A 23,783-nucleotide genomic window follows, 5' to 3' on the forward strand; every position below is an offset into this window, starting at 1 on the left:
AGTATAAGTTAAACCTGTAGTGGTCGGTAGTGTAAGGCAGTAGGAAATACAGCATAATTATAGTTGAATGATTATGAAATAATAAAGTCAAGTTGGGAAATTAAAAATAGTTATGGAACTGACTATTGTGTGCAGGTAAAACATAGGGATTGAGAACTTTGAAAGTTGTTTATAGATCTGATGCATTGACATTTATAAGGTTTTACTAACCCAAAAGCTGTGATTAAATTCCTTTACTACATTTGTCAGTTATTGTTGGGTTAAGACTTAAGACTCTGGTTATGATTCTTATTTTAGGGTTTAATTAGAGTTAAGCTATTTGTTTGATTGTTAGTTAACAACTTAACCGTTAATGTACTATTAAATGGTCCTGTCAAAAAAAAAAAAAAAACCTATTAAATGGTCATATATATTAATGAATGCTATTAATGAATACTTGCCATAATAGTACTAACTATTAGGTATATACGGAGTACTTCAATATTTAACTTAGAGCAACTCCAATGGCAAACTAATTGTCAAATCAGCTTGTCATGCCACATAAGCTTTCAAGTTAATTATGTTTGTAGCTAGTTTGATCCCCAATGGCTAGCTATTAGCTTACTATTTAAATTATCAATTTATTATTTTTATCTCAATTACTAATTGACTTTTAACATTTTCTTTTTGGCAAGTTTTTTTCAAGCTAATTTGCTTAACTAAGCTAATTACATATTTTTGCTCCAATGGTCAAGCTAGTAGCTAAGGACTATTTAAAATTGCAAGCAAGTCCCTAGCTACAACCATTGAAGTTGCTCTTATGGGTGATAATGTATATAGAAACTTACCAATTGGATGTTGGTGTAGTGGTGATTGGGACTACACTTGGTAGGGAGGACTTGTGTTCGATTCCCCGCAACAACAACTGGGAGGGGACTGGAACCTAACCACCCAAAACTGATCCCCGAATCCGGATTAGCCTAAAGAGTGAACTGGGTAAAACACAAAAAAAAAATGTATATAGAAACTTATGGGTGATAATGTATATAGACTTTAGGACTACAAGCAATTACCAATAATGGAAAAAATTGCTATACTTAACCCTAGGGGTAAAGCTGTCAAAAGTTGACCAAATTCGGAATAGCGACCCAAACCCGATTATTAACCGACCCATCTGAACCCGAAAAAATGGTGACCTAAACCCGACCTGACCCGACCTGAAACCAACACTAGACCCGAGTACGTGAGACTTGAACCCGAACATGAACTGACCTGGAGATGACCTGACCCGAATGTAACCCGTAATTTATTGACCTGAACTGAACCCGACTTAAACCGAAATTGACCAAAACCCGTTTTAACACGTCAAAACCCGAATTTAACCCGACTTGTTACTAACCTGACCTGAATTCAACCCGACACGTTCCTAACCCAATCCGAATTTAACCCAACCTGTTACAAACCCGACCCGAAAGCAACCCGACTTGTTATTAACCTGACCCAAATTTAACCCGACTTGTTATTGACCCGACCCGAATTTTACCAGACCTATTATTAAGCCGACCCAAAAATTCAACCCGATCTGTTACAAACCCGGCTCGAAATCAACACGACTTGTTATTGACCCGACCTAAATTCAACCCAAATTGTTCCTGATCCGATTTCAAATCACCTTAAATGCAATTTAGACCGCCTTATTATTATTGATCAAAGTATTTTGTGTAGGGAGACCAAGTTGGTTTAGTCCATCAAAAGAAAGAAGCAACATCTTCAAATTTAAGAGTTAAATATAGTATATATTCGTTGTATGGTCAAAGGAGATAATTATCTTCCTAAATTATAAATTATAGTTCCCTAGTATATTGCCATATATATTATAGTCAAAGGAAAAAAATTAGCTTTATAAAAATGATGCTTACTTATTTATAGTTAGTTGAGCCCGAATATGACCTGACTTGGAAAATGACCCGACCTGATTGTAACCTGCAAATTATTGGCTTGAACATAACCCGACTTGTCTCTAAGAATGACCCGACTTGGAAATGACCCAACCTAATTATAACCCGCAAATTACTGACTTGAACCGAACCTGACTTGAACCCGAGAATGACCCGACTTGAAAATGACCCGACTGATTATAAACCGCAAGTTATTGACTTGAACTGAACCCGACTCAAACCCGAGAATGACCGACCTAATTCTAACCTACAAATTATTGACTTACACTGAACCTGAGAATTACCCAAACCCATGAAAACCCGAATTAAACCCGACCCGAATGTAACGCGAACTTTTATTAACCCGACCTAAACACGACCCAAACCCGATAAGAAGTATGACCCGACGTGACCTGAATCAAACATAAACCAACCCAAACCCGACCCGCATAGGTTAGGAATTAATCCGAATTGACCCAACTCGAGTTTACCCGACCCACTCTTATCAACCCGTTTACTCGAACTGCCAGCACTACCTGAAACCTCCAAAATTTCTCAAAAAACGTGGATATTAACCTTCAATTTTGGAATTTTTTGACTTTTTTTTCAACCGGTAATAAAAATTGCCAAAATGTTTACCATGATCCCTAATACCCTCCGACAGTCCAATTGGCTGGGTAGAACCATCCAATTTGACTTTAAACGACCAATTTACCGGTTTACAACTTACACCGATTTCATTAATTCAAGCCTACCACAAACATTTATGACAACAAATAATGATCATATATGGTTCCAAACGACATTATATGACTCCGAGATGTATTACCTAAAATTTCAAGACTTTTCGTCACCGAGCCTCAAAGACTCCAAAAATTCTCAAAAAGCGTGGATGTAGCTTTCAATTTTCGAGTTTTTTGACTTTTCGAAATAAAAATTTCCGAAATGTTTACCATGGTCCCTAATACCCTCTGGGAGTCCAATTTGGTGGGTGGAACCATCCTATTTACCTTTAAACGACCAATTTACCGGTTTACAACTTGCACCGATTAAATTAACTCAAGACTACCACGAACATTTATGACAACATATAATGATCATATATGGTTCCAAACGACATTATATGACCACGAGATGTATCCCCTTAAATTTCAAAACTTTTCGACACCGGGCCTCGAAACATCCCAAATTTCTCAAAAAGCGTGGATTTTATTTTTGGAATTTTTTGACTTTTTTCGCCCGGCAATAAAAATTGTCGAAATATTTACCATGGTCCCAAATACCCTCCGTGAGTCCAATTGGGTGGGTGGAACCAACCAATTTCCTTTAAATGACAAATTTAACGGTTTACAACTTGTACCGATTTCATTAACTCAAGCCTACACCGAACATTCATGACAACATATAATGATCAATTATGATTCCAAACGACATTATATGACCTCGAGATGTATCCCCTAAAATCCCATTTCTTTTCGACACCAGCCCTGAAACCTTCGAAATTTCTCAAAAAGCATGGATATTATTAGCATTAAATTTTAGAATTTTTTTACTTTTTTTTTTCGTCTGGAAATAAAAATTGCCGAAATGTTTACCATAGTCCCTAATACCCTCTGGGAGACTAATTAGGTGGGTGGAACTATCCTATTTGCCTTTAAACGACCAATTTACTGGTGTACAACTTACACCAATTTCACTAACTCAAACATACTACGAACATTTATGACAACATTTAATGATCATATATGGTTCCAAATGGAATTATATGACCCCGATATTTATTGCCTAAAATCTCAAAACTTTTCGATACAGGGCCTCAAAACATCCCAAATTTCTCAAAAAAACGTATTTTAGATTTTTTTTACCTTTTCCGTTCGGATATGAAAATTGCCGAAATGTTCACCATGGTCCCTAATACCCTCTGGGAGTCCAATTGGTTGGGTGGAACCATCCAATTTGCCTTTAAACGACCAAATTACTGATTTAAAACTTGTACCGATTTCATTAATTTAAGCCTACCACGAACATTTATTACAACATACAATGATCATATATGGTTCCAGACGGCATCATATGACCCCCGAGATGTTTTCCTTAATTTTCAAGCCTTTTCGACACCAGGACTCGAAACCTCCAAAAATTTTCAAAAAACGTGGATATTAGCCTTCAATTTTAGAATTTTTTGACTTTTTTCGCCCGAAAATAAAAATTGCCGAAATGTTTACCATGGTCCATAATACCCTGTGGGATTCCAATTGGGTGGATGGAACCAACCAATTTGTCTTTAAACGGCCAATTTACCGATTTACAAATTGCACCGATTTCATAAATTCAAGCCTACCACGAACATTTATGACAACATATAATGACCATATATGGTTCCAAACGGCATTATATGATCCCGAAATGTATCTCCTAAAATATCTAGCCTTTTTGACACCTGACCGAAACCTCCAAAATTTCTCAAAAAGCGTGGAAATTAGCCATCAATTTTAGAATTTAGGACTTTTGTCGCCCGGTAATAAAAATTGCCGAAATATTTACCATGCTCCCAAATACCCTCTGGGATTCCAATTGGGTGGGTGGAACCAACCAATTTGCCTTTAAACGACCAATTTACCGACTTACAACTTGCACTGATTTCATCAATTCAAGCTAAGCCTACCACGATCATTTATAACAACATATAACGATCATATATAGTTCCAAAAAGAATTATATGACCCCGAGATGTATCCTATAGAATTTCAAAACTTTTCGACATCGGGCCCTGAAACCTCTAAAATTTCTCAAAAAGCGTGGATATTAGCCTTCAATTTTTGAATTTTTTTTTACTTTTTTTCGCCTGTGGATAAAATTTGCCGAGATGTTTACCATGGTCCCTAATACCCTCTGGGAGTCCAATTAGGTGGGTGGAACCATCCAATTTTCCTTAAATGGTGATACCGGTTTACAACTTGCACTTATTTCATTTACTCAACCCTACAACGAACATTAATGACAACACATAACAATCATTTACGGTTTCAAACGTCATTATAGGAATTTTTTGACTTTTTTCGCCCGGAAATTAAAATTGACGAAATGTTTACCATGATTCCTAATAACCTCTGGGGGATCCAATTGGGAGGGTGGAACCATCCAATTTGCCTTTAAATGACCAATTTACCGGTTTACAACTTGCACCGATTTCATTAACTCAAGCCTACAACGAACATTTATGACAATAAAAAATGATCACATATGGTTGCAAACGACATTATATGACCCCGAGATGTATTCCTTAGAATTTCGAGGTTTTTAGACACCGGGCCCCGAAAACTCCAAATTTTCTCAAAAAGCGTGGATAGCCTTCAATTTTTGAATTTTTTGACTTTTTTTCACCCATAAATAAAAATTGCCAAAATGATTATCATGGTCCCTAATATCCTTCGGGAGTCCAATTGGATGGGTAGAACCAACCAATTTGCCTTGAAACGACCAATTTACCGGTTAATAACTTGCACCGATTTCATTAACTCAAACCTACCACGAATAATTTATGACAACATATAATGATCATATATGGTTTCAAACGGTATTATATGACCCCAAGATATATCCCGTAAAATCTCAAGGATTTTTGACAACGGGACTCAAAACCTCCAAAATTTCTCAAAAAACGTGGATATTAGCCTTCAATTTTTTACTTTTTTTTTTCGCCTGTAAATTAAATTTGCCGAGATGTTCCCCATAGTCCCTAATACCCTCCGGTTGTCCAATTAGGTGGGTGGAACCATCCAATTTGCATTTAAACGACCAATTTATTGCTTTACAACTTGCACTTATTTCATTTACTCAACCCTACAACGAACATTAATGACAAACATAATAGTCATTTATGGTTTCAAACGTCATTATATGACCCCGAGATGTATCTAAAAAAATCTCTTTTCTTTTCGACACCTGGTCCCGAAACCTTCAAAATTTCTCAAGAAGCCTTCAATTTTGGAATTTTTTGACCTTTTTTTCGCCTGAAAATAAAAATTGCCAATATGTTTACCATGATCTCTAATACCCTCCGTAAGTCCAATTAGGTGGGTGGAACCATCCAATTTGCATTTAAACGGTCAATTTATCGCTTTACAACTTGCACTTATTTCATTAATTCAAGCCTACAACAAACATTTATGACAACACATAATGGTCATTTATGGTTTCAAACTTAGTTATATGACCCCGAGATGTATCTAATAAAATCTCTTTTCTTTTCGACACCTAGTCCCGAAACCTTCGAAATTTCTCAAAATGCATGGATAAATTAATCTTCAATTTAGGAATTTTTTGACTTTTTTTCGTTCCGAAATAAAAATTGACGAAATGTTTACCATGGTCCCTAATAACCTCTAGGGGTCCAATTAGGAGGGTGGAACCATCCAATTTGTCTTTACGCGACCAATTTACCGGTTTACAACTTGCACCGATTTCATTAACTCAAGCCTACAACGAACATTATGACAGCAAATAATGATCACATATGGTTCCAAACTACATTATATGACCCCGAGATGTATTGAATTTCAATTTTTTTAGACACCGGGCCCCGAAAACTCCAAAATTTCTCAAAAAGCGTGGATATTATCCTTTAATTTTGAATTTTTTTGACTTTTTTCGCCCGAAAATAAAAATTGCTGAAATGTTTACCATGGTCCCTAATACCCTCCGCGAGTCCAATTGAGTGGTTGGAACCATCTAATTTGCCTTTAAACGACCAATTTACCGGTTTACAACTTGCACCGATCTCATTAATTCAAGCCTACCACGAACATTTATGACAACAAATAATGATCATATATGGTTCTAAACGGCATTATATGACCCCGAGATGTATTCCATAGAATTTCAAGTCTTTTCGACACCGAGCCCTGAAACCTCCAAAATTTCTCAAAAAACTTAGATATAAGCCTTCAATTTTGGAATTTTTGACTTTTTTCGCTCGGAAATAAAAATTGCTGAAATATTTACCATGGTCCTTAATAGCCTGCGGGATTCCAATTAGGTGTGTGGAACCATTCAACTTGCTTTCAAATGGCTAATTCACCGGTCTACAACATGCACCGATTTACCGGTTTACAACGGCCAATTTAGTTAACTTGCACCGAACCTAACTTGAATCGCAATTGACCCTAACCTGTTTTAACCCATCAAAACCCGAATTTAACGCGACTTGTTAGTAACCTGACCTGAATTCAACCCGACCCGTTCCTAACCCGACCCGAATTTAACCTAACCTGTTACAAACCCGACCCAAAATTAACCCGACTTGTTATTGACCTGACCTAAATTTAACCCGACGTCTTATTGACTCGACCCGAATTTTACCAGACCTATTACTAACCCAATCCAAAACTTCAACCCGATCTGTTTCTAACCCGACTCGAAATCAACACGACTTGTTATTGACCCGATCTAAATTAAACCCAAATTGTTCCTGACCCGATTTCAAATCACCTCAAATGCAATTTAGACCACCTTATTATTGTTGATCAAAGCATTTTGTCTATGGAGACCAAGTCGGTCTAGCTAGCAAAAGAAAGAAGCATCGTCCTCAAATTTAAGAGTTAAATATAGTATATATTTGTTGTATGGTCAAAGGAGATAATTATCTTCCTAAATTATAGACTATAGTTCCCTAGTATATTGCCATATATATTATACTCAAAAGAAATAATTAGCTTGATAAAAATGATAATTACGTATTTATAATTAGTTGAACCCGAAATATGACCTGGCCTGGAAATGGTTGTAACCTACAAATTATTGACCTGAACATAACCCAACTTGAATCCGAGAATGACTTGACTTGGAAATGACCCACCTGATTATAACCCGCAAATTATTGTCTTGAACCGAACCCGACTCAAACCCGAGAATGACCCGACTTGAAAATGACCGACCTGATTATAACCCGTAAATTATTGACTTGAATCGAACCCGACTCAAACTCGAGAATGACCCGACCTTATTCTAACCCGCAAATTATTGAATTTTACCGAACTCGACTCGAACCCCAGAATTACCCTAAATCGTTTTAACCCGTGAAAACCCGAAATAAACCCGACCTATTGTTCACCCGACCTGAATGTAACCCGACCTAAACTCGACCCAAACCCGATAAGAAGTATGACCCGACTCAAGCATGACCCGACTCAAGTATGACCCAACCCAAACTCGACCTGCATAGGTTATGGAATTAATCTAAATTGACCCGACCCGAGTTGACCCGACCTACTCTTATCCGACCCAAACCCGACTCGTTTATCCGAATTGACAGCTCTACTTAGGGCTATACTCCTTTCTTTTTAAATACTTGCTCCATTTCTTCATGCGTGGAGTTTTAGGAGAAATTGAAAAAAGTAATAAAATATGGAGGTAGTAGAGTAGTTGAAAGAATAAAAAATTGTAAAAACCAAAGTAGTGGAAGAATAGGAGGAGAGAGAGTATTATGTTGGGTCCATTAAGTGTGAGAAATGAATTAAATATTGTAAAAGTTTTCCAAAAAAGGAAATGGAGCAAATATTTAAAAACGGAGGTAGTATATGATAAGGAGCTAAAAATGAAAAAAAAAATGAAAAAATAATATTAATTACACCGATTCATGATTTTATCATGCATTCCTCAATACAAATTTTAAATTAGAAAACATATTAAAGGCTTATTCTCAGCTTTAAGGGCTACATTTAGCTTACCCTTAATATAACTCTTAATTTCGTATGGAATGTTAATTTAGGAATGCATGACAAAAACACGTAAAAATAAATATATACTATGTATTTTCATTTTATTTATTTATTTTCATTTTTAGCTCCTTATATTAGCCTAAGAACTATGTATATCATTTTTAAAACCTGTTAAATAAAATGTGTGTTGGATTTTGCAACAAGAAAAAAAAAATAACAGGTTTCATTTTATCATGGGATTGATCTTGGATTTAAACCCATCGACCCATATGTTAGATTTGTCATCTGTGTCCTCAGACCAATATTTTCAGGCTAAGGTTTAACATTTACCCTGATAGTCACAATGTTAGCTCACCTCAACGGCTTTAATTGTCACGTTTGTTATGCCAAACTTCATTAAGGTAATACGCGTGTTCGATCTTCTGCCCACAATCTCTCTACTACCTCCGACTTTCCGAATGGACATCATGCCATGCTAGAAAGAGCTTCATAGTTCTAACTACAGGGAGTATCACAGTGAACCAAGACCATATCCATACTTCCATAGAGTTCAAATACAACCAGACCACAACATCACGCTCTTTAGCCTTCTGGTTTATAGATACAAAGAAGGATAATCCATTGTGATTTAATAAATCTAATTTCACTTTGAACGTGGGGCAGCAGTAGCAAAAAATGGAGGATTTGAATGAAGACAATGACTTTTGATAGTTATCCTACTATTTCAAGTTAAGCATACAATTTACAGGCCTACTTCTAAACATCACCTAATCCTCTACGCAGTCAGCAGGGTAGATACAAAGACCTAAGAGGCTAAAGTAAAAAATATAAACCAAGAAAGTGCAGTAAAACAAGCACCTCCAGTGGTCATCAAACTCTTTAGATATTCACCTTCTTGTCCTCAAGTTTCCGGGTAGCATTATCCAAATATTGCTTTACTCGAGTCTGGCTTGTCTCAAATATGAATGGCATTCCCCTAATCTGCAGATAAATCCAAAATGTATGTTAAGCTTGCATTTCGTAACCATCTAGTACAACACTACCAGCTAAAGTAAGTCTTGACTGCATTGTTAAAATGAACAAATAATGAAACAAAAACAATTAAACAGAGGCGGCCAACTATCTCAAAACAATACCAGTCAGGGCATATTTAATTATGGTGACACAATTATCTTGAAGTAACACAACATCACCCACAAACAAATCAGTCAGTCAGTGAGCAAATTACTCAATGTTAATAACAAAACCAGAACAGAAATTTACAAAGAGAAACTATAACCTCTTGCTGCTAGTGCAACATACATAGGACGGTCTATTTTATGTCTCAGAAGATAGAAGTGACTTTGCATAGTACCTAGGGCCTATCTGACTACCACCCAGAAAACGAAACAAATTATAATCAAATATAGACAGGAAGATGGAATAATTTAGAACTATTCCATATCTTTGTTGCCCAAGTTTGATGATGATGATGATATGCTATTTTTCCCTTTACTTCATCTCTTGTCATCCTCCTTACATGCTCCAGTCACTCTCCTCCCACACTTGCTATATCATTGCTTATTTGTGCTCCATGTAGGACAGAAACTGCCAAATTATGCTTACTAAACCCTGTGTGAAAGTTGGTGACTTGGTTCTTATCCAAAAACAGCTGTCAAACTACCCAAATCTCAGCTTCCCCCCACCCTCTCTCATAGACTTTTTTTTTAGCGATAACAGTGGAAACAGAAAGAAATCAGGATAGGCCGATAGGGTGCATGGAATTGCGAGGGGAGAGAGTGTATTTCACATAATGGGATTGCAGAAACAACTAACAACTCTTTCCTGGTAGAATGACTTGCCCTATAAAGACTGAGACAATCAGAACCCCCCATGTACTGATGTACCATAACTATTAGAAACATGCCATGAGCTAGTTTAGCTGCCAAAAACATGCTATATAACCGATTCTCTTCAGGGAGAGATAGATCTTTGATGGAAATTTATAGCTAGACCTGCCTTTACAGGTCATATGGCTCGTTTCCAGTCAATCAGAAATGGGTTCATACTGCCCAAGGTTCGGATCAATTCAAGTTCAGGTTTGTATATATTGGGTCAGGTCAGGCACGACCATAAGGCTTTGATCGGTGTCAGATTGGGTTTATATCAAGTTAGGTCCATCACGTCTATGTTGACTTGGGTAACTATTCCATCCAATCAACATTAAGTTTTTTTCTGAATCAAGTCTGTGCTACTAAGGGTAGATCGGAATTAAGATGATTAAATATTATCAGGATTCAGGGGAAGTCGTATCAGCAAATATCAAGTCCGTATCTAAGACATTTTGAATTATAATATACTTTATAAGGCATCAGATTTTTACAGATGTATTTTAAGTTGGATTAACCATTAAAAGAAACCTGAATGTTACATAATCCAATGCTTTTGCAGATTTTTCGTGTTACATTCGTGTGCTTCTACGCTATAAAATTTAGGTTACTAGTTATTCATAATGAACCTAATTTTATACTCCGTAGATTGCAATTTTTACATTTATAAAGCAGCTGACTAAATATAACAGTATTATTGACGATGACTAAATGCATACTTTCCCTCTAGTTCAAAGCTTTATATTTACACCCAATATCAACATCATTCAAAAATGTGTATCTGGCATAGACGACTATGTAGTTGCTGAGTCATTCAACCAAAGTACCAAACCATCATTAAGTCTAAGATGTGTACTTCATTCAATTCCATCTAAGAGATATATTACTTCCCTACGTCAAGGTTCCTAAGATTTACAATGCAATAAAAGTCTACAAAGCAACAAAAATTATAAGTAGCAAAGTAAGATGAAATGTTCGGTCAAGTCGGATTTGCTTTAAATTTGGGACACCTAAATTCAGGTCATAATTGGTTTTGGTCTGTCGAATCAAGGCAATTCGAGTGAAATTGGGTCGATCTAAGCTGGGTTGCTCCTAGTCCCGAATCAGCTACCATTTTGGGAATTACAAGATTTGGAAAAGATTGGGTTAGTTAATTACATCTGCCATCTGCAGACATTAGTCACATTACAGATACAAGGAATAGAATCAAGCGCACATTTAAAATAATGTATAGTTAAATACCTCAATCAAGCAATTTGAGTGCAGACCAAGACTTTGCCCAGGGAAGACTTCCTTGCTATTTACATAGATTGAACATTTTCCAGTATTCTTTATATTAAAAGCTCCATCTTTGTCCATCTTTATAATTGCCTGGGTCATAAACAATTCAACAACCACAATGCCACATCATAAGTCCTCAAGGTGCAGAGATGAATACGTGAAAGAGCATAAGAAAGAGAAACGATGCTTGATCAGACAAGCAACATTTTCCAATGTGAACAAAAATACTGAAAACAAGGATTGGCAAAAGTTTCAGAATCAGCAATAACAGTTCAGCAGATGGTAGATTTACAGGCTTTGATCATGAAATTTAGCCTATTCCATTTTGTTTGCACTCCTCATATACCTTCCTCGGCATAAATCTATTCAGTTATCATAAATTAAAGGAATTAAGAGGGAATTGTGCATTGTGGACAAGGCCAACAAGCTACAAACCTATACTCTATAGCAGCACACGAACTTCCTCCCACCCCCACCACTCCAACCCAAAGAAGAAAACAGAGGACTGCAAAGCCCTAGGTACAGCAACCAACAAAAAAGAAAATCTATGGAAGAGACCAAAGCTTGAATAAATAGACTACTAAACCTCTTAATTTAACATTGGTAGTATACCATTTTAGCACTATAGACAAAAGCATTATCGATAACAAATGAAAATATATAATCAGCTCAAAAGAAAAAGTAGAAAATAAAATATAATAAAAAGCCATGGTTGATATACAACATATTGCCATAAGGATAAGTATCTTCAACAACATGAGTTTACAGGAAATCTCACCTGTCGCCTTGATATCTTATTTGCACGCCCTTCTCTGCCTAAGTCAATGTCAACCATAACATCCCCTGTTGCTCTTCCAAGCAAGACCTACAATTCAAGCAAGGTATGAGGGTCACAAGTCAAGTAGATACAGCCAAAAAGATGGCAATTGTCAACTAGGATGCAGCAAAAAGGATGAGAAACAGAAGCCAAACAAAGTACCTCAGGTTTCTTAATGTAATGCTTCGAGTGCCGACCATATAATATTGCAATTGCACCATGTGATGATATGGCTCTCTGCATATATGAATGTGCATTTTGCTCCAACCTTATGATCGCCCTCTTCACATCCTCATGCTGATATTTTGCAACTGAAAATAAACAGAATCAATAAAACAAATAAATACAAAAACTATTGTTTGACAGAAAATTAAATTAACAATTATATAAAATTAGATATAATTTAAAGAGTATAGATGGCAATGGCATGGTAAGGGGGAAAGGTATTTCCTCACAGATTTCAAGCAGTAGCAGTAATATTAAATTTTCAGGTGCAAAGGGAGGTACATTGCAAATGTGACATCAGTAACCACTTGTCAAAAAATCATGTGCATGATACTGATTGCCCAGATAGTTGAAATGCCTCAAAACAAAATATGCATCTTTTGGTTAAGTTAAATGCTCTATAATTGCAACCCAAAGACAGACAAGGCCAAGGGAGGACCACAAAAGCCCGGATTGAGGTCAATAGTACTCAAATATAGGTGATGTTAAAGGATGAAAAGACTGCCCTAAAAAGAAAATGTTTAACAACAATCTCAGTTGTGTCAAAAAAAAAGTAGAGCATGCTGACCTATAGATGAACTTTCAACTAAAAACTAGTGTTGGCAATAAAAATTAAATATTTAGGGGAGGAATGTAAACAAAACATTGGCAGAAACAGAAGGTCCAAGCTAATTCATTGTACCTTCTTTACTGCAGAAAAAATCCTGATCTTCTGGACCCAAGTCCATATCAAGTATCTGGCACAAAAAAGCAATTGATTAGAGGAAATGATGGGGAAAAATAAAACTTTACAGCAATACCATACATTGCTAACAGAATTTGAATAGTACCATTGCTTCAACATCAGAAAAATAAGGAATGTCAGTATCACTCTCGGAGAATAGCTCTTCAGGGTCAGATAATAATGAATCTATACCAGGTTCTGCAGCCATACCATCCGCAGATCCCAGGGTGTGTGATTCCTGGTTTTTAAGGGCCAGTGATGTCTGGCCATCCTGAGAAGTTCCCCCAATAGCAGTGTGTATATGGCCCACATCTGAGAGATGACTTGATTTCTCAGCAACACTGCAGCCAGGCTGTCTAGACAATGGAAGTTCTAAAGGTTCGTTCTTTACTCCCTGACTACTTTGACATGGAGCTCCAGGGCCACTACTAGAACTCCTGGGGCCATTAAATGTTTCAGGCCTAGATGTCTCAAATTTAACCCCAGGCTCATTAACAGCACGATTATGTCCCACATCAAGACCTCGTGTCTGAGAAGCTTGACGTGATTCACCAAACCGTTTCTGTTCTCTCTTCATTGTGCTTAGACCTTTTGCACTAGATTGAGTGCCAGTGCTATCCTTACCATGTAATGATAGGTTATAAGCCTCACTCTGAGTTCTTCTACTGGAAGATGCTGACCGTGGCTTACTAGGAAAAACAATATGGTCGTTACATGGAATTTCAGGATCCTCGGTGTTTAATACGCAGCAAATAACACCATTACAATATTCCGGGAACTCAGAGTTGACATATGCAGTTGATGTAGGCATTTGAGTTTCTAAACTATTTTGAAAATTACTGCCACCCATGTGAGAATCAACATCATTTTTTTCAAATGGACCTGTATTACTCGGGATATCAATATATACGTCTGTAGCAGATGACTCTTTCGTTTCAAACACATTGGGCAATCTGTCATCTTCATTAACATCGTTAGGGGAGTCTAACAAGAGTAGATTTAACACATCACTTGTGAATTCAAAGTCTGCAAAAATGCCCTCAGTGCAACCTCCCGGATTTTCCAAGTCATCACCTGGTAATTGATTGGTCAAATCGGGATCTGTGTGCATAACACCATACTCAGATGTTCCTCCAGCATCATCGTTAACAAAAGGATCTCCTATGTGTATATTTTTTCCCCTAATGCTTATATCATCAGGCATTTCTGGCACTGACATGCCATCAATTGGTTTCCAATCAGGCATTGCAGGGGGTGGAGATGTGTACTGCAAATGATATTGAGCTTCACTCTCAGGTATAGATAGATTAAAGGTTGTGTTTCCTTCAAAACCAGAACACATGATGTCTTTACGATTGCAATCAGGATTTACTTGAATATTGTTTCCTTCAAACATACTATGACCAGGAAGTTCTTTGGAAGACGCATTATGCAGTAGCAAAGTGTTATGCTCCATATGATCTTCAAATGTATTATGTTGCTGAGTGGGAAACTCACTAGCCCCACAAGATGGAGCACCACCTCTCGTGACTTGAGGAAATTCATTACGCAACTCATCAAAATCAACATGTTCATATTCCCCGAGCCCAAAATGACCAGCCATTGGATCTCCAAGTATGTCGTCTGGGACTGGAGCTTCAGCCCCATTCATAAAACAACTATCACTAGTTCCAACGAGAAAAGCCAAATCACCCTGGTTATGAGGCTCATTGCATATTCTTTTCCTCATAGCATAATAACATCTACGTACACTTTCAGCCCTCCTCTTCCCATGGGCATTTTTAGCTCCTTTCGTATTATCAGCTCTGTTAGATTTTGAAGCAAGATTCGATGAAGAACGTTCTAACTCCACCATTTGTTCAGCAGCTCTCGTCGATATAATAGGATCGTAAAGAAGAGCAAGCCACCTATCTTGCAATTCCTTAATAGTAAATCTCCGTGAAAATTGCACGGCACCCTTCGCTAGTGATTCCAAGGAAGCACCAGCCTAAAAAAAATGCAAAACACTCAACATTCACATAATCGGTAAAAACAAAATCATAACATGCCGTAAACAAACAGCAACAATTCATTACGCAAACAAACAGCAACAATTCATTCTTAATCACTAATTACACATATACCTTAAACCCTAAACCCTAATTTCAACTCCTAATACCCTAATTTCAACTCCGAATACCCTAATTTCCCACCCAAAATCAAATCTTTATGATCACCACCAAAAATTAGAATCATAAACTCGAATCAATTGGAAACGATAATCAATTCGAAACTCAAATTACCCAAATAAAGAACACAAAATCAAGAGTCATAATTCCAATCACACACCCAAAAACCGAAATCATACAAAGTAATAAAAAAATGCATCAAACCCTCAATTACAGAAAATTAAAAGACCCAAATACAGAAAATTCATCGAATTCCCAAAAAATAAACAATCAAATCCAACAAACAAATAGTAGAACATCAATTTCAATAGTAAAATAAAAAGGGAAATTTGAAAAAAGTGGTACCTCGATTGCATTCTTAAGCCTAAGGTCATCTTCAGGAATCCAAGGCGAAGGAAGAGCAAGAGCTCCCATTTCTCTCACTCTTCTCTTCCTCCTTCAATGGAGGTTTTAATTTGGCGGGGTTTAATGGAGGTTTGAGGAGAGAGAAATTGCAAAAAACCCCAAATTTTTTTAGAGAGAGAAAAAGATTGAGACAGGAGGCGGGAGGTTCGCTAAGAGGAGAGAGAAAAACCAAAAAAACGTTTATGTTTATCACGGAATTTAGTTACTGAGTTTAACGGAATTGAGAAATTTGAGGAAGATGAAGTAAACACTAAACACCAATAATACTCTACGTCTCTACTCTAATGTTTGGTTCATGTACTGTTATTAGTGTTAATGGTTTGATTAGATGAAGAAGAGGTGGTGGTCTTGGTTTGGGTCAAAAGCAACCATTGAGGTGATTTTGTGTTTATCAATTTGGTTGATTTTTGATTTGGAAAATCTCTTAAAAGATCCTCAACATCAATTTTTGATATCGGAATTGGTTATGGGGAGACGAGTGCTACCGTATGTGGAGATGGAGTGTTGGTAGTCTTAGGGCATGTTTACATTTATTAAAATGAGTTGAACTGAACTGAGCTGAACTGAACTGAAATTAAATGTGAACAGAGGCCCTTAGGTGTTACATGTCAGGTGAGAATGTGATATTATAGTTTTAGCTATTGTACCTCAGGCGAGGGTGGAGTCTTATAGTTTTTAATTGTTATATGCCAGGTGAGACGAAAAAATTGTGAAGTAATTTTGATTTTATTATCTAAAAAGATTTTTGTTTTAGAACTTTAATGGCACATGATTGAAGTTTAATGGTATGTTTCACTCTTTATCAAAAAAGGAAATTTGGTTACTTAAATTAGTTCGTCTCGAATGTAAAATTGAAATAAATGATCTAACTTCTAAAATCTTTATTAATTGTTAATGCGCCGTCAAGTAAGAAGTGACACAGTACTCGTATATAATTGAATGGAACACCAGATTTGACAGATATTGTGTCACTTCTTAATGTTGTTTCTATACTCCAAAACCATTTCCATAAAAAATATTCTCCCTTTTTTTTTCTTTCTATTGTCCTTTACTAACTTTATAGATTACTAGGTTAAATCCCGTGCCATGCACGGTAATTTTTAATACTTAATGCTTATCATTAGTTTAACACTATTATTTAATTATAAAAAGTTATACCTAATTGCAAAATAGGATGAAAGTTCTGTAATTACAAAAAAAATAAAATAAAATAAATAAATAAATAAAAATTCATCATACTAAAGAAATTAGAGAGAATAATATATGCACGACTAATAAAAATAACTATGAATTACATTACAAAGTTATAGATATCAAACTATTATTACATATTATTGTATAAAAAAATAAGGAATATCTTTATTTGAATGTGTACAAATAGAATACACTTATTAAATAGGAAATGAGATATTATTGCATAGTTTGTATTAAAAACTTCTCTAAGAAGCTTTGGCCAAAAAAAAATTAAAAATTAAAAATAAAATAAAATAAAATAAAAAAAAACTTTTGGAGGGAAATTTTTTAACCAGGAGATGACATGTGTCATTCCTAGTTTCGCCTTTAGTATAAAGTTATTGATAATAGTAATAAAAGATTTTAGTATCTTCTAATCTTAGGCCCTGCTCTCTTCACCTTAAAAAAATAATATTAAGTAAAAATAATTTCAGTTCAGTAAAAATAAGTTCAATTCAGTAAAATTAATTTCAGTTCAGTAAAAATAATTTCAGTTCAGTAAAAATAAGTTCAGTTCAGTAAAATTCAGTTTTCTTAAAGAAGAATCATAATTAAAAATCAGTAAAAATAATTTCAGTTTAGTAAAAATAATTTAAGTTCAGTAAAAATAATTTCAGTTCAGTAAAAATAAGTTCAGTTCAGTAAAAATAAGTTCTATTCAGTAAAAATAATTTCAGTTCAGCAAAATTAAGGTGAATCAAACAGGGCCTTAATTATGGGTAATAAACTAATTTTTTGATTTTTGTATATACAAGTAATACAACCTCATAGTCAGTAAATGTATTTCAAATTTTTTTAGAAAGTCTAACCTATTAATAAGCTTAACATATTTGGTAGAGGTACAATTTTAATTTCAAGTTAAGTTATTTTATACGAGTATTTTTTTTTTTTTGAATAATATTTTATACGAGTATTAGTTAAGAAAGACGTATTTTTCTTTTTGTAAATTATTATTAAATTAATAATTCGTTATAATTTATTAGTAAAACCGTGCGTGGCACATTAGTAAGTACTCTAAAACTGCTCCACCCACAAATCTCATTCACTTATTCAAGTGTATATGGAGTGATTGAAAATTTTGTATCATATCTAGACAGGATTTCAAGGTGAAGAATATTCCCATAATGTTAGAGCATCATTGAATTGTGAGAAATTTAAATTTATTTGAATTCTTTTTAAAAAATTTATATGTGCGCATATTATGTTTGTTGAAACAAAAATCAATGAGTTGTGTGAGGGTATCTTGGGGATAACTCTAACCCTTTGCTTTGAGTAGAGCAACTCAGAATTTTCCTCCCAGTAAGGGCATGTTCTCATTGATTGGACTGAGTTAAACTGAACTGAATTGAACGTATTAGAGTTGAACTGAAAATAATCTCATGAGAATAGGGCTTAAGTCTAAAAGTATGCTGCAATGAGCTAAAAGGGCCCCTCATATTTTGCACATGAAATTTCATTTTGAAAAAAAAAAAAACAATGAGTTGTTTGAGGGGAATTTTGGGGATAACCTTAACTCTTTGTTATAAGTTATGACTAAAGCGGCAGTATGCTTCCCCAAGCTGAAAACCACCCCTTCATCAATCAAGTTAGAGTTGTTATAAATACTTTTTATAAAGTAAAAAGATATAAGGAATTTTAAAATTATGCTTTTCTCCATGTATTTGTATTTTTATAGCAAATATTTTGATGACAAATTTATATAAAATCCATAATAGATTAATAGGAATACGAACTATGAAGAACTTGTTTAGAAGAAATGAACTTGATACCATAGAAGGATACTATTATCCTTTCTGCTAGTTTTTTAATCGTTGGACCGTACCTGGGTCAGGCCCAATACATGTCCTTTATTTGGCTATTTGCTACCATCATTTTTTTTTTTACAGTTTGTCTTCTTGGTTGATGACTGATGAATGATTAACATTTTTTTTATATAGATATATAAGTACAAAAGTAAAGTTGATTAACTTTTGATTGGAGCAATTTTGTGAGTTAGAGACTTTTATTAATGGCAACTGTAATTTCGATTATAAAAAAGGCTAAAAAAAACCTTAAATGTTTCAAGCCATTTTGTCATTGACATCACGCCGCGCCACGAGTCGTGGAATGTCATTTCTAAATGATGTGATAATATGGCTTTGTGCGACACAATCCAATGTCATCTTTATTGATACACTTATTATACAGGCATCAAGAGAAGCGAGATGCATAATATGTCAGTCCTTAAGCTCTTGCCATTCTCTCTCAACTCAACATATCACTCTTCAACAATAAAAACAACTTTTAACAAGTCATCCACAAACATTCACCATATCTAGATAATATTTCAATAAAGTACCATCACTTTCTTACAATGATTCAAGCAACGAGACAACTCAAGTTCTGCCATTAAATTTAGCTTCACAATAACACACAAATTACACTGCAAATATTAGACTTACTGATTCATTAGATACTACAGAGTACAAACACAAACTAGCTAATAATCTGAAGTTGTCATGAACTCAGAACATGAGACTGGTGATACTTAAAGCTTCAAAGCAATGTGTAAGTTGTAACACATGATCCTGACCCTGCACCAGCATGAAGATTAGGCTGACACGGCTGCAATCGCAAAGCAAGTATACGATTGTCATCGTTATATCCAAGCACATGATTGTACTCCCCATTATCAACCAATCCATACTGTGATTCCTCCTTCGGAATATCCTGCCAAAATAAAAATTCAAGAGTAACCAAGCAGAACTTCTGGACGTTTTCTCGTTTAGGTAGTTTTCTTATAGACATCCAAAAGCAGGAAAATGCAGTTAATCACAATTTGTCCCAACAGAGAATGACTTAAACTTCTACAGTCAAATCCTAATACACTTGAAACAAAAAATCATTAAGGGTGTATAAGGTAGATTATAGTGTGATATGCTTACAAATTCTTGCAGGAGGCTCCTGTGTATTTCTTGAGAATTTCGCACCTAGTACATAATGCAAAAAAAAGAAGAAATAATCTGAAGTTAAGTACATAGGTAGACAAGGATAAGAACATCAACCAAATTTTAAGAATGAAAGGAAATCATAAAATCGGACTGACCTTTTTCTTCGAAGTGTCAATATTGTTGTCAATCTTCTTAGTCTGTCAATTAACAAAATGGCAAATTCGTTTAATGAATAACTCACATTATGAATCTACAATGTACTTAAATCAGAAGAAGAGGTTAACAAACTATTCTAAGATCGAAACTACCCTGATTTTCTCAATTTAACTATGTTACGTATTAGTCCTACTAAATGATCACAGTTTTCAAACTGATCACTGATGCTCAATTCAACTCGTAAAATCAGAAGTTCAAATGATCTCTACCAGACAACATTTTGTATAACATTGTAGAATAGATAGAATAGTGTATATTGTTTAGCTGAAAATATGAAGTACATGAGTTTAGACCTTGCGTTCACGAATGACCTTCACAGCATTCACCATCTCTTCTTCAAGACAGCGCAATTCATCAATAGCCAAATCCTCCAAACAATCTCCCATTCTTCGCCTGCCAACATTATTAACCCACAGTTGAAACAAAATCAATGAAACCAGAATAATATAATTCATAAATTCTATAGGATGAGGAAACAGTTAAACTTCAATGTACAACCAAAATAATCGACACCTGATATCCTTTTGAAGCCCTCTATTTATCTCATTCAGATCCTGCAGCTGTTTTTGCATGTTCTGCACATACATATAACCTGATCAAGCTCATAATTCTAAAGAGATAACTGCAAATTAAAGTATCAAGTTGGTCTTATAGTGCTTTTTATCTTTGAAATTGCGTTTAAGTAGAACTGTTGATCCTTCAACTTAGAGTTAATCACTCAAGTACAAAAATCGAACAAAGAAGCTTCCTTTACTGATCATGATCTTACTTCGATGTGTAAACGATTTTTTAGTAGAAAACTTACTAAAGATAACTCCATTAATCCCTCTAAAAATAATTGGCACACTATTCCAACCCCTTATGTTAGTAGTATAACATGTTTATTTATCTATTACAAAAGAGCTTATAAAAATTGGATCATGTCATTAAGTAGAGGCGAATTGGAAATTTTAACATATATAATTCTATTATAACAGGAAATGTAACGACTTACTCTAGACATTTTAAAAGACAGAAAGAGTATAGGAAACTATACAATTATGGTTTATTGATGGCTTGTATCCCCACTTGTCTATTTTAAACTAAGTCAAAGAGAAGATCTCCAAAGAGATTATCAGTTCGACTTTCAAATCATAATTGAATAAATCGAATATTTTGCTACTTGCACATTGTTTCTATACAAACACAGGCTAATCACTATCAGATCACAGGTTTATGAAAACAGACTAAACAGAGATTTTTCCTTAAGAAAATACTAGTAGTCAATATAAGGCCAACAGTTTAAAATTAAAACTCTATACATATCTAGTGTAATTGTGTCCATTAAAGCCTTATATAAGTTATATTACCTCCTTGTGACTAGTAACTATACCCGGTAGCTCGAACCTACAATATGGCCCTCAGGAATGGGTTGTTGCTTGTAAAAGATGTGGGCTTATCCAACTTATCCATTGAAGGCGACAACCAAGTCATTATCAACATCATTCGGTTTCCCATTTGGATCATTCTTTACCTATTTGGTTCTATAGTTTAGGTTTCTTTATTAAGAGAAGGGTCTCATACACACTCCTTGAAACTCTTAATAGTAGTACAAAAAACCTACCCAAGTTTGATTATAAATTATATGAAGGAAAAACAAGGAGCCTTGTAAACAACTTAACAAATTACCAAGAATTATCCCAAGTATGCCAAATCTTCACTTTATTTCACTTTACAATCGATTGCACCTTACAAGGGACAGCCAAAGATTTTTTTTTTTTTTTTTTTTTACTGATTTGGTTATTTAGAGCTTTCAAATGAGCTAAAAATAGTGTTGAACTGTTGTTTGAACCTTACCTTATGCAAGATACAACTGATTGTACATAGAAAATTGCCCTGAAATCCTCGATATGGTCTATGCACCTTATAGATTAGATTCCAAATTATTCTTCTATGCACATATATTCTTTGAAAAACCAGTATAATTTCATCAAGATTTAAGATACAAGACCAAATAAAAATCTTCTTTTCAAGATGTTGATGATTTTTAAAGTCAAAAGTCATTTCACAAAATATTGAGCAAAACCCTAATTCCAAACTCAATATTAGTACTCAAATTTTTATTGTCACACAAAAATCCAATCAAACACAAGCCATTTTGCACAAAATGAAAGCCAAAAAACCTAAAAATTTAATCTTGAAAATCGCATATAATTAGAAAAAAATTAATTAAACAGACCTGATATTGTTTGGCCCAAAGATCAACCTCCCTATCCCTCTGATACTTATCATAAACCTGCTTGGGCCTGCAAACATCCCAAAAAAAAAAAAAAATCAAATCAACACCCTAAAATAAATTAATAACAATACATCAACCTCCACACTAATTTAATCATCTCAAAGTGACTTAAAAAATTACACTATCAACGTGACTATTAACCCTGGACAATCACGAAAAAACAAACCCGAAACAAGAAACATACGTGATTCCGGGGCTATGCTGTTCATGAAGCTTATTAGAGCTAGAAATCATAATAATAGAAACAGAAGCATCACAAAGAACAGCAAGTTCAGTAGCTTTCTTAAAAAGCCCATTTCTTCTCTTAGAATAAGTAACTTGTCTATTAGTTTGATTCTCTATTTTCTTAATCTGAATCTTTCCTCTCGCCATTTTTGATGATTTCTTTAGCTTAAACCTTTTTTTTCCTCTCTCTAAATTTTATGTTATTGTTGTTCTTACTGAATTATTTTCTATGGTTCTAGTTCACCCAATTCTGAAAAGAAATTGATGTTACTAATTGAAGTAAAGGAGGTGAGAAAGAAATGAGAGGGAATTTCCAAAAATGGAAAAACTTGCTGAATTGGTGAAAGTTTTTGTGGGACTCTAAGAAAAAGATTCTGAAACATTTTGCAGTTTATAATTTGGTGAATTGAATTGTCACAAGTTTTTTACTTGGTTACAACTTCGTACGTCTTGTTTTAATCAATTATCACTATGATTTGTAACCTATGTCACCAAAGGATTGTTTTCTTGTTGTTGGCTTAGACCTCATCATGAATCTCTGTTAGAGATATCGAAATCTGTTAGAGATATCGGAAAATATATCACACATATTTTCCGATATCTCTAACAATCTCCTATAGCGTGCCTAAATTATAGGCGCTGAGGGTACGCAATGTGTGCTTTATATGTGTTGATAATTGTTTGTCATGAATTCACATCTTAAGTTCTCTTACTTCGTCGTTTTAATGGGTGAATTAGCACTTATTTGATAAAATTGGCGATTTGTTCAAGTAGAAGT

The 23,783-nt window shown here is 34.9% G+C and overlaps 2 protein-coding genes across 2 annotated transcripts; both read right to left on the reverse strand.

Annotated features, from left to right (window-relative positions):
• Positions 1-9,146: 9,146 nt before the first annotated feature.
• LOC110724726 lies at positions 9,147-16,415 on the reverse strand. Its single transcript, XM_021904176.1, has 7 exons — positions 16,064-16,415; positions 13,657-15,537; positions 13,509-13,563; positions 12,764-12,912; positions 12,563-12,649; positions 11,746-11,874; positions 9,147-9,616 (listed from the first exon to the last, which is right to left on the reverse strand). Exons 1-7 carry the CDS (start codon positions 16,130-16,132, stop codon positions 9,515-9,517), a joined length of 2,472 nt encoding a protein of 823 aa, XP_021759868.1. The 5' UTR covers positions 16,133-16,415; the 3' UTR covers positions 9,147-9,514.
• Positions 16,416-19,619: 3,204 nt separating this feature from the next.
• LOC110724727 (floral homeotic protein DEFICIENS-like) lies at positions 19,620-23,389 on the reverse strand. Its single transcript, XM_021904177.1, has 7 exons — positions 22,965-23,389; positions 22,721-22,787; positions 21,016-21,077; positions 20,796-20,895; positions 20,442-20,483; positions 20,281-20,325; positions 19,620-20,065 (listed from the first exon to the last, which is right to left on the reverse strand). The coding sequence occupies exons 1-7, from the start codon at positions 23,150-23,152 to the stop codon at positions 19,892-19,894; spliced, it is 678 nt and encodes a 225-aa protein (XP_021759869.1). The 5' UTR covers positions 23,153-23,389; the 3' UTR covers positions 19,620-19,891.
• Between the last annotated feature and the right edge of the window lie 394 nt (positions 23,390-23,783).

This window comes from Chenopodium quinoa, unplaced genomic scaffold, assembly GCF_001683475.1.
Source record: "Chenopodium quinoa cultivar QQ74 unplaced genomic scaffold, ASM168347v1, whole genome shotgun sequence".
NCBI lineage: Eukaryota > Viridiplantae > Streptophyta > Magnoliopsida > Caryophyllales > Amaranthaceae > Chenopodium > Chenopodium quinoa.

Bases quoted from the DNA above. Each gene is read 5' to 3' on its own strand.
- LOC110724726 (XM_021904176.1), bottom strand. From the start codon at position 16,132: ATGGGAGCTCTTGCTCTTCCTTCGCCTTGGATTCCTGAAGATGACCTT. The intron at 12,913-13,508 runs GTACAATGAATT...GTTTATTTTCAG, and splicing joins TTTTTTCTGCAGTAAAGAAG to TTGCAAAATATCAGCATGAG. The intron at 11,875-12,562 runs GTGAGATTTCCT...TTTATGACCCAG, and splicing joins ATAAGATATCAAGGCGACAG to GCAATTATAAAGATGGACAA.
- LOC110724727 (XM_021904177.1), bottom strand. From the start codon at position 23,152: ATGGCGAGAGGAAAGATTCAGATTAAGAAAATAGAGAATCAAACTAAT. The intron at 22,788-22,964 runs GTATGTTTCTTG...GGATGTTTGCAG, and splicing joins CAGCATAGCCCCGGAATCAC to GCCCAAGCAGGTTTATGATA. The intron at 20,066-20,280 runs GTAAGCATATCA...TTATTTTGGCAG, and splicing joins GGAGCCTCCTGCAAGAATTT to GATATTCCGAAGGAGGAATC.